The sequence below is a fragment of the Phocoena sinus genome, chromosome 2 (assembly GCF_008692025.1).
Source record: "Phocoena sinus isolate mPhoSin1 chromosome 2, mPhoSin1.pri, whole genome shotgun sequence".
Classification (NCBI taxonomy): domain Eukaryota; kingdom Metazoa; phylum Chordata; class Mammalia; order Artiodactyla; family Phocoenidae; genus Phocoena; species Phocoena sinus.
In genome coordinates, this window is record NC_045764.1 from 5,443,023 (window position 1) to 5,457,450 (window position 14,428).

The window sequence follows — 14,428 nt, forward strand, 5'->3', positions numbered from 1 at the left end:
TTAGAGCTATCCATTTAAGACTGGATAGCTCTCATAAGTAAACTTGAGTTAAGCTTCTTTTATGTCCACCAATCTCAAGTTACAGAAGAAATCACTCATGCAAAACATTATATCAATAAGTATATTGTAGTACTCAAAAAAAAAGTTCTCTTCTCATACATATATTCCATAACTATGTGATTGAAGTGGATGAGTGAATATGGTATAGTATCATAAATCTCATTTCTCTTAATGAAAAACAAGCAAAGGAAAAAATAAAAGAATAAGAAAATTTTATAGTTTACTAGTTCCCTAGTTGGTGTAAATGGTTATCTCATGATCATAGCACATTCTGACGCTTCCATTAAAGTGAAAAAAAAGCTTACTGTTTTAAATTGTATTAATATATTAAACACTGTAACATTAGCATTCCTTATGCGAACATACATAAAATTTAATTCAACCAATATTTATAGAGGGTTTATTATAGACATGCTGAGGTAAGTGTATACCAACTAAGAAAGGAAACCAAGATATAATCTCTACTCTCCAAGAGTTCAAAAGTAATTGGCAAAGATAAAGCACTCAGTTAAATAATGATATAGTAACTAAATGATTAAATGACAAAGCAAAAAGCAGTCAGAGGAAAATGAGCCTAATGTGGACTAGGGTCATGTGAAGGAAATTAAATATGGCAAGTTGGAAAATATTAGCTTATCAGTCAGGACATATTTGGTTATGCTGCAGTAACAAATAATTCCAAACTCTGAATAGCTGAGAAACACAAGACTTCTTACTTGTTCATGTTGCCCTCTTGGGTTAACTGGGTGTTGGATCTGACATTGTTTGGGACGTTACCTGTGATCATGGCAAGAGGAGAGAGAGCCCTGGCATGCCTCAGTCTTAAAGTGTTCAGCTTAAAAGTGATACATGTCGTTTTGCTTATGATTCATAAACCAGAACTGGTCAAATGGCCTCACCCAACCACAGAAGTATTAGGAAATGCAATTTCACCGTATGTTTGGAAGTGAGGAAAAATGGAATATTTGACAAACAGCACTAACAGCTTATAGTTAGTATGATAACTGCTTTTTATAAATTCAAGATAAGAAATATTTTATGTAAAGGAAAATCTTAACATTTGAAGATACTGGATAATATTCGGATCTTATACTTTGAAATTGCTTTTACTTTATTTTATTTTTAAACTTGTACAGCCTATATAGTAATAGGATAAAGTAATTAGGACCTAGTCCTATAAATTTTACATTCATTTCTTGGTGGCCCTAGCAAGATTCAAACATGTAGAAGAGTCATAAACTTCTGGAATGGTGGAGTAAAGGCCTCTGAAAATCTATTCTTGCAGAAAAACAATGAGAACACTGGCAAAAAACTTTTAAATCAACTTTTGAGAACTCTGGAAATTAATTAAAAATTGCAGTGATCTAAAGAGTGTTTATTCAAGAAAAATGGTTCAGTCTGAGTGACAGTAGACAACTTTCTGGCATCTTAATTTTCCCTATTCCCATCTCTCTCCCTGTCCTAGCTTTGCAGTAACCTCACAATAGCCTCACAACCACGTTAGCCATGAAAACCAGCGGCCTAACAGCCACTGGAAGGGGTGGAGTAGATCTGGAACTCCAGAAATAATCCTATCCCTAAGGAATTGCTATTATTTAACCTGTCTGGCAGCTTCCTAGAAAAGCTCCATTCTCAGGACTCGTCTTCATCTGACCTGACTCAGTGTGCTCTGCGCAAAAGCCCTGTCTCTGGGGTGTTTTTTAGAAATCGTCAGTGGCAAGTTACTTAACATCACAACTGCATGTGGCAGTGATTCCAGTTACAGCTAATAAGAGGCTGACCAAAAATGTAAAAAGAAAAACTGGGGAGTGATATATCCATAGGGGACTTTGAAAAGTTTTGACATATTTCTGGGAACATAGAAGGCTCCACTCATGTGCGGGGCTATAAACATGCCCAACATGAGACTCGAGAAGGCCCCAGTCTCTCACCTCTGTAGGATCTTGAGGCTCTGTGAAAGCAGAAAGTGAATTCTAGGGCAGAGTTATAAACTGTCTTCTAGAGTCATATAGGCGTATCCCAGTACACACACACACACACACACACGCACACACAGTCACTCAGAAAAGTGAGAGAATTACTGGTTCAAGACATTTGAAAGGAATCTCTATTTAATCAGTTGTTGATCACTAACCTGAACACAGACTTTCAGTGGTTACACACAACAATTAACACAGACGTTACAGAATTAGTACACAAAAGCCACTGAACAAAGAGCAGTGACAGCAAACTTTGGGGGAGGGGTTGATTTCCAGAGTTGAGTTGCCACATTACATTGTTTAAAATGTCTGGTTTTCAACAAAAAATTATGAGACACATGAAGAAATAGGAAAGTATGGCCTATGCAGAGGAATATAAGCAATCCATAGAAACTGTCTTGGAGAAAGCCAAAATGTCAGACGTACTTAACAAAGACTTTAAATAAGCTATTGTCAATATGTTAAAGAACTAAAAGAAATCATGTTTAAAGATTTAAAGAAGAGTATGGGAATGATGTCTCACCAAATAGAGGATATCAATAAAGTGATAGATATTTTTGAAAGAAAAAGCAACCAACTAGAAATTTTGGAGTTGAAATTCACTGGGTGGGCTCAATGACAGATCTGAGCAGGCAGAAGAAAGAATCCCTGAATTTGAATGTAGGTCCTTTAGGATTATCCTGTTGAGGAAAAGAAAGAAGAAAATTATACAGAGCTTCAGAAACTATCATTTATACCAACATATGTATGCATAATGAGAGTCCCAGGTAAAGAAAGAGGGAAGGGGAAAAAAGAATACTTGAAGAAACAATGTCTGTACACATCCCAAATTTGATGAAAAATATTAATCTACACATCCAAGAATCCCCAAAATTCCAGGTAGGATAAACTCAGTGAGATCTGTACCTAGACATACTGCTGTCAAACTATCAAAGCTAAAGAAAAGGGGTTATCTTGAAAGCACGAAGAGAAAATCACTTATCTTGTAAAAACAATACTCAACAGGGTTAGCATCTCGTTTCTCATCAGAAACCATGAAGGTCAGAGCAGTGGGATGACATAGTCAATGTGCTGAAGTAAAAAAACTGTTGATCAAGAATTCTATAGGGCTTCCCTGGTGGTGCGGTGGTTGAGAGTCCGCCTGCCGATGCAGGGGACGCGGGTTCGTGCCCCGGTCCGGGAGGATCCCACGTGCCGTGGAGCGGCTGGGCCCGTGAGCCATGGCCGCTGAGCCTGCGTGTCCGGAGCCTGTGCTCCGCAGCGGGAGAGGCCACAGCGGTGAGAGGCCCGTGTACCGCAAAAAAAAAAAAAAAAAAAAAAAAAAAAAAAAAAAAAAAAAAAAAGAATTCTATAGCCAGAAAATGTATCCTCCAAACTAAGTAGAAATTAAAACATTCCCAGATAAATGAAAACTGAGAGAATTCATTGCAAGCAGACCTATGCTACAGGAAATGCTAAAGGGGGGCTTTCAGAATGAAATGAAATGACCCTAGCATGTCTTTACTGCTAGACAGTAGGTAGTGAAGACAGCTACATATATAAATATAAAGGCAGTATAAATGTATTTTCATCTGTAGCTCTTTTCTTCTGCTATCTGATTAAAGATAGCTGCATAAGGCAATAATAATAAACTATTCTGATGGTCTTATAATGTTTAAATATATAATTTTATGACAATAATAGCATAAAAGATGGGGGTGGGTGGGAATGGAGTTATATTATAGCCAAGTTTTGTATACTATTAAAATTAAGTTAATATTAATCCAAACTACATTGTCTTTACTTAAGACGTTAGTTGTAATCCTCTGAACAACCACACAGAAAAAACTCGAAAATATACAGTTAAATAAATAACAAATGAATTAAAGTGATATACTAGAAAATATGTATTTAACACTAGGACGGCTATAATCAGTAAGGCAGACAATAACAATTATTGACAAAGATGTGGAGAATCTGTACATTGCTGGTGGAAATGTAAAATCCTACAGCCACTTTGGAAAACAGTTTAGCAGTTTCTCAAAGATTGAAACACAGGGTTACCATACAATCCAGCAGTTCCACTCCTAGTTATATACCTAAGAAAATTGAAAACATATGTCCACACAAAAATTTACACATGAATGTTCATAGAAACATTATTCATAAATAGTGAAAAAGAGGAAAGAACCCAAATGTCGAACAGCTGATGAATGGAAAAACTAAACGTGGTATATCCGTATAGTGGAATACTATTCAGCCTTAAGATGAAAGAAGTATTGATACATATGCTAGAATACAGATGATCCTTAGAATATCACGCTAAGGGAATGAAGCCAGTCACAAGAGGCCACATACAGTACGATTATATTTATATAAGATGTCTTAAATAGGCAAATCCACAGAGACAGAAAGTAGGCTAGTGGTTTCCATAGACTTGTGGAGTAGAGAACAGAGAATCAGTGGTAAAGAGTATCCAGTTTCTTTCAGGGTGGTGAAAATGTGCTCTAAGATTAGGTAGCAGTGACGATTGCAGAACTTTGTGAATATACTAAAAACCACTGAACTATGTAAAAGGGTAAATTTTATGGTGAGTGAATAATAACTCAGCAAAACTTATTTCAAAAGCAAACAACAACAACCAAAACAAGGCTGTTGTTATCATAAGCTCACAAACTTTTTTGAATGCTTCCCTTCACCAAATTGAAAATTTTTTCAAAACTGCCTAATATAAATTACATGATGAATAGCTATGCTAAAAAAAGGTGAAGATTAAAGCACACTGGAGACATGAACAAAGTTCTACCTTGGTAACGATAATAACAGGGTCTTCCATATGGACTTACTTCGTGCTTGACAAATAATAGGCACTCGTTAATAATTGGGTTAAGTGGTAAAACTACGGTGAAAAAAGTAGAATACAGTGTGTTTTTCTTCAAAAAATTATGGAAATCACAGCTGTCTGAATCAGTGGATCTAATAAAATATGTATAAATTTCTTTGAGAAAATTGTTTCAATTGGTTGTTTCAGTATAGAACTGTGGCTTTCAAGTGAAATGCTACCTTCTTTTCTGCCAGAGGTATTTCAACGATGTTGCTTTTCATTCTGCAGGTGCTTGTGGTGGGTTCCTGCAGACAGGAGATGCTCCAGTCTTTCTTTACTCCCCAGGCTGGCCTGAAAGCTACAGTAATGGCGCTGACTGTATGTGGCTTATCCAGGCTCCTGGTTCTACTGTGGAACTCAACATCCTTTCCCTGGACATTGAATCTCATAGTACATGCAGCTATGATAAACTTGTGATAAGAGACGGTGAGAAACGTTTAAAAAACAAGATAAAACAAAAAACTACCAAGTTTCAACCCTGACACACATTTAGTTACATTCAATTATAATCAGACTTGTTTACTGCTTCCATCCATTTGCATGGAAATGCACAGGTATTATGGTCAGTGAAAGCATGAGATACTAGAATTGGCCACCATTTCTGCAGAACATTAGGAAAGCATTCAATTGCCTGGAACAAAATAATCCGCACGCTATGTTAGGGAGAGCATTACATTCCCAAGAGGAAACACTCCCTGTGGTTTAAGTAGGAAATTATAAAATGAGTTTCCAGGTTGTGCTGCTTTCTCGTTGAAAGGCTATGGAAATAAATCTTGATATTTTATACCTATGGCTTTAAGATCCAAGTGTGAAAAGTATTTAAAATTGCAATGTATTCAAGTTTCTATTGTGTACTGAATCTCTGGGTAGAATGGGTAGAATTAAGGGCTAATATTTTTTCACCTTTTCCTCTGTACCCAGGTGTGGTATTGCTATGCGATGAGCGAGGGATATAAATAATGCTTCAATGCCAGGCGCACAGAATTGTGCTTCACGATGTGCATGGAACAGAGGAGAATAGGGAGGCCATATCCTCCAGTCAGTGTCTCTTACAGTGAGGTCCCCAGACCAGCAGCATCAGCATCACCTGGGAACCTGTCAGAGATGCAAATTCTATGCCCCACCCCAGACCAACTAAACTAGAAACTTGGATGGGTCCTAGATCTGTCTCCGGTTAAGGTTAAGATCGGGGTGAGGAGAGTAAGGCAGGATTGGACAAAGTACAGAGTCAGATCCTATCTTTATTTAAAATTTTAATATTTTGTTCATTTTACATTAAATTTCAATTTTTGAAATATTGTACTGAAATATTTTTATCTTGATTTCTGAGGTCTCGGGCGCCTCCTTAAGTTTTGCCCCCGATGTGACGTGCTCCCTTCGCCTGACCCGGGTCCCTGCCTCCCGGTGGTAGAGTCTCTGAAGCTGGGGACCCACTGCCCTGCATGACACATATTGCAACCCCAGTGCCTGCCTAGACAGCAGGTGACGTCTAGTAAGGTGTTAAACTGGAGGACAGAATCAAAGGGCAGCTACTAGGAGTGCAGGTTCGGTGTTATGGATCTCATTTTCCAAGAGATATGAGAAGCATAGAGTTTTCTATGAACTTCTCAGTTTGTTGAATTTTGGCGATTGATGAAAAAAGCTTCAGAGCATTTTTTTTTTTGGGGGACCAAAGCATGTGTTTGATTTTGGCCCACTGGAGGCTAATGTGCATTTTCATGTCCGCCTTATCCCCTTAACCGTAGACCCCCACTAAGTATAGTAGAAAAATCAAATGGCAGAGGTGCTTTACTTTCCTTCTGTAGGAGCTGGGCAGTAAGTGAAGACTCAAGTCAGTCATTCAAACGTGATCAGAGGGTAAACCATAACTTTCCCCCTTTTTCCTATCAACTATCTGCTATCAGCACATTGCCCAGCACATTGCCCAGAACTATCATCTTTCCTCTTTTTTTTCTTTCTTTAGGAAAGAAACGAAAATCAGTAGACCCAACTCAGTCTCACTGAGAGATAAAATATACACATGTGAAATAAGTAACAACATATAATAAGCTTCAAAGCTTTGTGATGCAGTTACTTAGAGAATAAGTCAACAGATTTGGGATGAAATGTGTAGCAAAATAGCATAATGAAGATAAGAATGCAAAAGGAGTCACAGATAAATTTTTGAATGATAAAAAATGCAGAAGTTTCCAGAGGTCAGAACCCCTGTAAAGAATGCCTTTCCAAGCATCGTGTATTTATAGCTGTGCTACTACATTTGATAACTTGTTTTCTACACTAGTTAATAATGAGTAAATTTTAGGTTGTGGCCAATGTCAAAAAAGAATCATTTTGCTAGTTGAGTGAAAGGACAAATTTCCTCATGTCTCATATTCTATTTTTGTCTTTTTTTAAGTTTCAAATTAATTAATTCTCTGCCTTAGGGAAAAAACAACATATTTTCCCAGCCAAGGAATCTAAGTCCTTGCTCCATTCAGGCTTTGACTGAGACAGTTGTTCTGATCAAAATTTATAATCAAGAGAAAAGCCAAAGGAAAAAGGGGCTTGGGGGTTACCCAGCTCTCATTGATGTCTCTGGAGGTGCACATTTGCCGGCACTATCTTTTTTCATCCTCCACACGTGGAGAGAAGTGTGTTCTTGTAATGGCAAAACAAACAATGAACAACAAAATAATGAAAAGAAAAAAGAAAACCCCTCTGAAGGTGAAGGCAGATTTCGGGGCAAATGACCTTATAACATTAGCATCGGATCTGGGGCTGAAGAATCAAACCTTTTTTTTTTTTTAGATACTTGACCTTCAGCAGTCAGAATAGTTTAGATCAGAATCTACTGCACATATCAGCACTGGTCCTCAGCTACTTCCCAGTCTCACGTCCTCTCATTTTGAGTTTTCGTTCCAGGAAGAACTGTCAGCCAGTTTTTGGAAAGGCAGTGGGAACTGGCAAAGAAGTTGTTATTGAAAAGGTTAAAGAAAAAGACAGGCGGCACCGTTACAAACTGGAGCCACAATGATGTAACCCCTGGAATGTCCCTTATTTGGTAATCCTGCTGCCTCCTAGGAATGGGGGTGTTTTGAGAATAATGTGTGAGGCACTTTGGCTGGGTTGCAATGATGGTGGAGGATACTCTTTTTTAAAAAGTTTTATTGGAGTTTAGTTGATTTACAGTGTTGTGTTGGTTTCAGGTGTCCAGCAAAGTGCATCAGTTATACGTATGCCTGTATCCACTCTTTTTTAGATTCTTTTCCATATAGGTCATTACAGAGTATTGAGTAGAGTTCCCTGTGCTATACAGTAGGTCCTTATTAGGTATCTACTTTATATAGAGTAGTGTGTCTATGTCCAGCCCAATCTCCCAGTTTATCCCTCTGCAACCCCATTCCTCCCTGGTAACCATAAGTTTGTTTTCTGTATCTGTGACTCTATTTCTGTTTTGTAAGTAAGTTGTGGAGGAGACTCTTAAGACGACATATTTTTACACTGACATTTCCTCTCTTTGGTCGTAGGAGACAACAGCATGGCCCAGGAGCTAGCAGTTCTCTGTGGCAGAGACATCCCTGGGCCCATCCGGTCTACTGGAGAGCACATGGTGATCCACTTCACCTCGGACTTCAGTGTAACCAGGGCGGGCTTTAATGCATCGTTTCACAAGAGTAATATGTTCTCATGGTTCTAATTCATTTCATCTCATCTTCCTCTTGCTCTCTCCCTAACACACGCTGCTCATGTTTCAATGCCAGGACACAGGTTCTAAGTCAGAGCGCACAGGTCTCTGCCCAGCCTCTGGGGGTTATGCTGATGTCAGGTTATTAAGTCTTAAAAAAAAAAAAAAAAGAAAGAAACTGGCCACATTTGTGAATGGTCCCCCATCTTCAGTTCTTTGGGCAGGGCATCTTCCCTCCACGGTAGGCACAAGAGAAAGATGTTTAAAACAAAATTTCAGCCTAGAGGATGGCTGGAACCAGAAGACAGTACATACCCATAACACATGAAAGAAGCAGTAAGTCAGAGTTATCTTCAACCTAAGAAATAACCAAGGTAATGTAGGAGGTATTGTCATAAACCCCTTGGTTGAAATGATTCATTTAAAGGTTGGCAGGAAGAGTTTGTTTGCTCTTGAAATATGGATTTGGTGAGTCTGACAATGGGCATCATGTGTGGCAGGCTGTCGTGTGGAGTATGATCGAGACTTTCAAAACTTGACAATATGTGAAGTCCAAACAATCATTTTCAACCCACACTGGATTAAAGTCAAAAAGTAGCCCACAGAATGTGACATTTCTAAAGTCTCATATTTTTAACTGAAAAACCTAATTTTAAAGTAGATTATCAATCTAGACATGAAAAACGAATGTTTTCTCCAGGATTATGTATGCCTTTTATAGAGTAGGGACCAGTTGAAGATAAACGGTCGTCCTCACAGTCAAGGGGGGGACAGCTGCAGAGTGGTTTAGGAGAATGGGCTTGGGAATTAGACAGACCTAAGGTAAATTTCCACCTCTGCGTTTTAACGGGCCGTGTGAGCTCCCTGCCCTCACTCACTGATGCTCTGGTCGGTCCCTGACAGCTGGCAAATAAGCGTCTACTGCATCGCTCTCTTCTCAGCTCGAACTTCTCCCTCTCTGTCACGTGGCTCGTGGACATGTGCGTGACAGCTCACGCTGTGTGAGTTAACATGTGGGAAACTAACTCTTGCCTCCCACCATTTATTACCTCCCCCAGCCCCAGACTTGTTCATTCCACAGTCTTCTCGATTTTAGGAAGTGGAAAGTACATTCTTCCAGCTATTTAAGCCAGGAAGCTTGCATCACCGTTGATTCTTCTTTTCTGGCTCCATCAATCCCATTCATCAACAAACCACAGTGGTCCCACCCTCGCAGTATATCCAGAGTCCAACCACTTCTCCCCATTTCTACTGCTCTGCCACCCTAGTCCAGGCATCTGTCAACCCTCCTTGGACTCAGGAAGCCACCCCCGTCCTGGACCTCTTGCTTCTGCTTTGCCCTGCCCTTCCTTAGAGTTCAAGTATTGCAGACAGAGTGAGTCTTTAAAATGTTAAGTCAAATCATGCCATTCTGATGCTCGAAACGCTTCAATGTGTTCCTCTTCTTACTCAGAATAAGCCCTTGCAGTGTCCTGCACGGCCTACCGGGCTAACCATTTTGGTCTCTCATTTGGCCTCATGCATTCTGACTTCTGTGATGCACCCACTAACACAGCAGCCTTCACGCCAGCTGTTTTCTGGACTGTAGTGCTCTTCTCTCAAACAGTCTTATGTCTTGATTCCCCGTCTCTCTTTTTCTTTTTTTAATTGATTTTATGGAAGTATAGTTGATTTACAGTATTGTGTTAATGTCTGCTGTACAGCAAAGTGACTCAGTTATACGTAGACATACACTCTTTTTCATATTCTTTTCCATTATGGTTTATCACAGGACATTGAATATAGTTCCCAGTGTTATACAGAAGGACCTTGTTGTTTATCTTTTTTTTTTTTTTTTTTTTTTTTTTTAATTGTTTTTTTTTGTTTTTTTTTATTTTTTGCGGTACGCGGGCCTCTCACCGTTGCGGCCTCTCCCGTTGCGGAGCGCAGACTCAGCAGCCATGGCTCACGCTCCGCGGCATGTGGGTTCTTCCCGGACCGGGGCACGAACCCGTGTCCCCTGCATCGGCAGGCGGACTCTCAACCACTGCGCCACCAGGGAAGCCCCTGTTTATCTGTTTTATATATAGTAGTTTGTATCCGCTAACCCCAAACTCCAAAGTTATCCCTACCGCCCCCCCCCCCACCCCGCCTTTCCCCTTTGGTAACCATAGGTTTGTTCTCTTTGTGAGTCTGTTTCTGTTCCATAGGCAGGTTCATTTGTGGCGTATTTGAGATTCCACATAAACATGATAAATGGGATTTGTCTTTCTCTGTCTGACTTACTTCACTTAGGATGCGATCCCCCATTTCAATCAGGTCTCTGCTCGGATATGACTGCAGTAACGTGGCCTTCGCTAACTGCCTCAGGCAGTATAGTTCATTTTCCCTCTCCCCGTTCATCTTTCTTTGTAGAACTTATCACCACCTCACATATTAATTATGTAGGTGTTTGTTGTACGTCTGACTCCTCTACAAAGTAAGCTTCATGAAAGTTAAGGGATTTGTCTCCACTGCTTACTTCTACATCCGTATCTTAGAAACAAAAACAAAATGAGTACCGAGGAGCCTGAGCTCCATCCAAGCTTGTTGCGCTAATTGTTTCCAACATTTTTTGGTCCCGAGTGAGTTTCAAACCACATTTCTATTGCCTATACTTTGAAAATTCTCAAGACAAACAGAAGAAGTATCAAAATCCAGTTGTGAGTGTTATTTAAATGTGCTGTCTTTGTTTCTTCCTGGGAAGGTTGTGGTGGATACTTGCATGCAGACAGAGGGATTATCACATCACCCAGGTATGCAGAGACCTACACTCCCAACCTCAACTGCTCTTGGCATGTCCAGGTTCAGAGTGGTCTGACCATCGCTGTACACTTTGAGCAGCCCTTCCAGATTCCAAATAGAGACTCTTCTTGCAGCCAGGGGGATTACTTGGTGGTAGGTGTTGTTTGCTGCTTTTTCTAACTACTTTCTCTACACACTTCATTCAGAAAACAAAACGATGATGTTTCCCCTCCTGGGCTGTAAACTGATAGAACTTGTATACCTCATCTTTATCAGTGTGAAGGAAATTGTGCAATTTTAATTTGTCTTTCCAGCTAAAAAATGGACCTGATATCTCTTCTCCACCCTTGGGACCCCATGGAGGAAATGGGCGTTTTTGTGGCAGTCGACCTTCGTCCACTCTGTTCACCTCAGATAATCAAATGTTTGTTCAGTTCATTTCTGATAATAGTAATGAAGGACGAGGATTTAAAATCACATATGAGGCAAAGAGTTTAGGTAAGTATTTTCACTGAGAATAATGTCTGACTTTTTCGGCAATTGCTTGGCCTTTTTTGTTTAAATAGATTTGAGAAAAAAATATGTAAAGTTTTTTTCTGAACTAACAATAATAATGTTAATAAGAGTAGCTACCTATTATCAAGCACTTACTTTATGCTTGATACGTTTGATATCTCATCACGACTACATTTTCTTCATTGTGCCCATTCTTCAGATAAGTAAGTTGAGGCTTAGATTGTTCCAAGGCCACATATCAAGAGAATGAACAAAGTGAACTTCTCCATGAAGTCCATAAATTGAGCTGATCTTAATGATCCCCTGAAATTCCTTAGACTTTTCCATTATGCAATGTCTAATTATGTTACATACAGTTATAGAAACATTATAAGAATGATAATTACATTGTTTTGTAATCATCTGTATGCTTCTTTTTAAATGAACATATAATCCTCTGATTCTATTATTACCCATTTAATTATATATTACAGTAATGATCTTTACTTAATTACCTTGTCTTAATCATACTTGATTGTAATTATATTTAATTCTACTGTAATGATTTGATTTTTGTGACATTTATTTTTAGATAATGTTTAATTGCATAAATAAGTAAACAAGCATAGCCTCAAAAAAGGGAAGGAGTGGTGTCTGTAAAGAGTAAGTCTTCGTCCCCTTAAAATTAGATAATTTGGATTTCAGGATAACCCTATGACCTCAATGACAGATTCCTGGACATATTTCAAAATCTGTATCAATCCAACTGAACCACATATGTTTTATCGCACATTCTCCAAAATATGATATGAGAATTGAAAATGTCAGCAGAATGTCTTCATTTGAAGAGAGGAGAGGAAGTACGTCTCCACCAACTGACACAGAAAATCATCTAATGCCTCGTGTAGATTCCATGACTACAGGGAATGTCCTTTCACCACTTGCCAGACCACAGAGCTCTGACGCTTAGAAGGAGCCTTTACCAGTACAGCTTTGTGACCCCAGTACCGCTGCCTTATAGGTAGCGAGTTTCTCATCCTTCCCCATCTCCATTCTGAGCTTTGCTGCTGAGTTGTGAATGGGCAGGATTTCACCTGGTCCTGAGCCTTTAGAGAGCCTTATAGATTTGCAAACACTGTAACTCGTTGCTTTTTTGACCCTCTGTTCATGCAAGAACGGTATGGCCATTACCGTCTCCCCATCTTTCTGCCTCAATATTAGACTTAAAAGTCTTTTGATTTCAAAACCTGTTGCGATATGATCACTCTTTGTTTCTCTCAACTTTCTGATTCAACCATTTCCTATAACTACAGTCAGTTCTACTTCCCCATCTGTCTTTCCAGCACACCAACTTCTTTGCCACTTCAGTTCCTCAGCTTTTAACACGTTATTCAGTGAACAACTTGTGGCATCGAATTAGCCTTGTCCTACACCATCGTTCTCCAAGGACACTCCTTCAGTACGGTTGATTGAGAGTTCTGTGTCCCTGTGCTCCGTGCTTTTATTCTCACTGGACTGATTGACATTCTAATTAATTAATTGGACATTTACAAAGGGCTTCACACTGTGCAAACTACCAAGTCTGTTGAGGAGTTCAGTGCAGAGGGGGAGACATACAAGCAAAGGCACAGGTAGGACACGGTACGATGAGGCTAGAAGGAGGGGCTGTCGGGAGCTATGGGTGGGAGAAGGCTCCCAGAGGAAGGAAACTGACAGAGATTTGCCAGTCAGTGAAGAGAGGAGGTGACAACATATCAAGTCTCGATGGCTGTGCGATAACAAGGCGTTTCCGTGAATTTGAAAGAGTTCACAACTGCTGGAGAAGAGAGTCAAAAGGAGCTAAACATCATGGTGGTGAAGCAGGCAGAAATCATGAGGGCGGCACCAAAAGGAGTTAAGATGTTCACTGGAAGGCAGTGGGGGCCCTTGGAAGGTTTTAATCCAAAACACGAATGGCACTGTCAGATTAGAAACACCCGTGTGGCAGTGGCACTGAAAACACGTGGAGGGGGAGAGACTAAGGTGGAGAGAGCAAGTGAAAGAGTAATTCAGGGAGGAATTATTAGGTCCTGGACAAAGCCAATGGCAATAAGCATGCAGAAGACAAGGGATACTGAGAGAGATTATAGATACGGAATTGAGTGGATTTGGATGTGGGACAGGAGGGTGCCGTAGATGACCCCCAGGTTTCTGGCTGGTGGATCCATTTATCCCACAAACATTTATTAAGAACTTGCCGTGTGACAGACACTATGCTAGGCCCCGGGGATATAGCAGTAAACGAATAAAATCCATGTCCCCATGGAGCTTAATTTCAGTGTTAAAATGCAGATAATAAATAAGAGATGCAGCGTGTCATATGGCAACAAGTATTAAGGAGAAAACGGGGTGGTCAGTAAGAAGAGGATCATGCAGTTGTATACGGACTTCTGGGCGGCGGGTAGGTAGTAAGGGCAGTCTGGGACATGTTCGGTTTGAAATCTCTGAATGATGTCCCCTCGGGATGTCCAGTAGACCCCTGCACTGGACCAGGAGTCTGGAGGTCAGAACAGGGATCTGGGCTGAATCTTGAAGTACGGGAACTGTTAGAAGACTGGTTGCAGT

At 39.9% G+C, this 14,428-nt stretch overlaps 1 protein-coding gene across 1 annotated transcript in view; it reads left to right on the top strand.

Moving 5' to 3' along the window:
- Positions 1–14,428, top strand: part of CUBN (cubilin) — a 280,069-nt gene that overhangs the window by 173,460 nt on the left and 92,181 nt on the right. Inside the window, 4 exon segments of the mRNA XM_032622320.1 lie at positions 5,131–5,328; positions 8,409–8,555; positions 11,292–11,482; positions 11,644–11,827. Of these exon segments, the coding sequence (XP_032478211.1) occupies positions 5,131–5,328; positions 8,409–8,555; positions 11,292–11,482; positions 11,644–11,827 (720 nt within the window).